The 918-nt window shown below is 59.9% G+C and overlaps 1 protein-coding gene across 1 annotated transcript in view; it reads right to left on the reverse strand.

The window, feature by feature from the left end:
* Positions 1-344, reverse strand: part of PRKG1 (protein kinase cGMP-dependent 1) — a 1,378,000-nt gene extending 1,377,656 nt beyond the window's left edge. Inside the window, exon 1 of the mRNA XM_040254675.1 lies at positions 59-344. Coding sequence (XP_040110609.1) covers positions 59-324 — 266 coding nt within the window. The 5' untranslated portion in view covers positions 325-344. The remainder of the gene's footprint in view (positions 1-58) is intronic.
* Between the last annotated feature and the right edge of the window lie 574 nt (positions 345-918).

The following is a 918-nucleotide window of genomic DNA, read 5'->3' on the forward strand; positions in this document are numbered from 1 at the left end:
CCGCCCCGAGCCGCGGCCCCGCTCCGGCCCGCCGCGCCCGCGCCCCGCCGGCGCCTACCTTTCGGATTTGGTGAACTTCCGGAATGCCTGTCGGAGGTCGTGGAAGGACCTGTAGGTCTGCGGCTCGGCCGAGATGCCCTGTGCCCGGGTGGTCCGGGGGCCGATGTGGGTCGAGGGCACGGGCAGCACTGACTGGCATTTATGGAGTTTCCTCTTCAGCTCCTGGATTTCTTCCTCCTTCTCTGACAGCCGCTTCTCCAGCTCTTTGATCCTCTCCTCCTTGAGCATGAGAATCTTGGCAAAGTCTTCCTCCAGCTCGCTCATGTTTTTCCCTGAGCCCCTCCGCGAAACTTTTTCTCGGGCGACGGCGGCTGGGACCACAGCCGGGCGAGGCGAGAGCGGACAGGGCGAGTGAATGGGCGCTAAGTCCTGGAGCGCGGCGGTGCGGCCCCTACTGCGGCGCGAGGAGCCGCGCTCTTCGATCCACTTCTGCTGAATGGACTAAAAGCATCGAGGGGAGGATGAGAAGTCTAAAAGCGCTGGAGAGGAGAGGCAGAGTGCTAATCCCCAGCCTCTCCGGGGAATTGGTGATTATCTTTCATTGAGAAACCAATTAGAGCTGCCCTTCCTCCCCTGAGACCCCCTCCCCCGTTCCCCTTTCCCAATCACTTCGTGAGAACACGGCGTGCGCGCCACCCCACCGAGAGCCTGGTTTCTAGTTGGGAGGGTTGGACCAGTGAGCCTGGTCTCACCCCATCACACAATAATCACTCTTGCACGCTATATGGTACCAAAGGAAAGGGCTGGGGTGGGGTGGGGTGAGGGGGGAGCTTTATGCCACTTGATCCTTGAAATAGCAACAATTACCATGTGATCTGGTAGATGACGCACCGCTTGTAACTGGAGCCTAAAGACTTT

Source organism: Oryx dammah, unplaced genomic scaffold (assembly GCF_014754425.2).
Source record: "Oryx dammah isolate SB20612 unplaced genomic scaffold, SCBI_Odam_1.1 HiC_scaffold_14, whole genome shotgun sequence".
NCBI lineage: Eukaryota > Metazoa > Chordata > Mammalia > Artiodactyla > Bovidae > Oryx > Oryx dammah.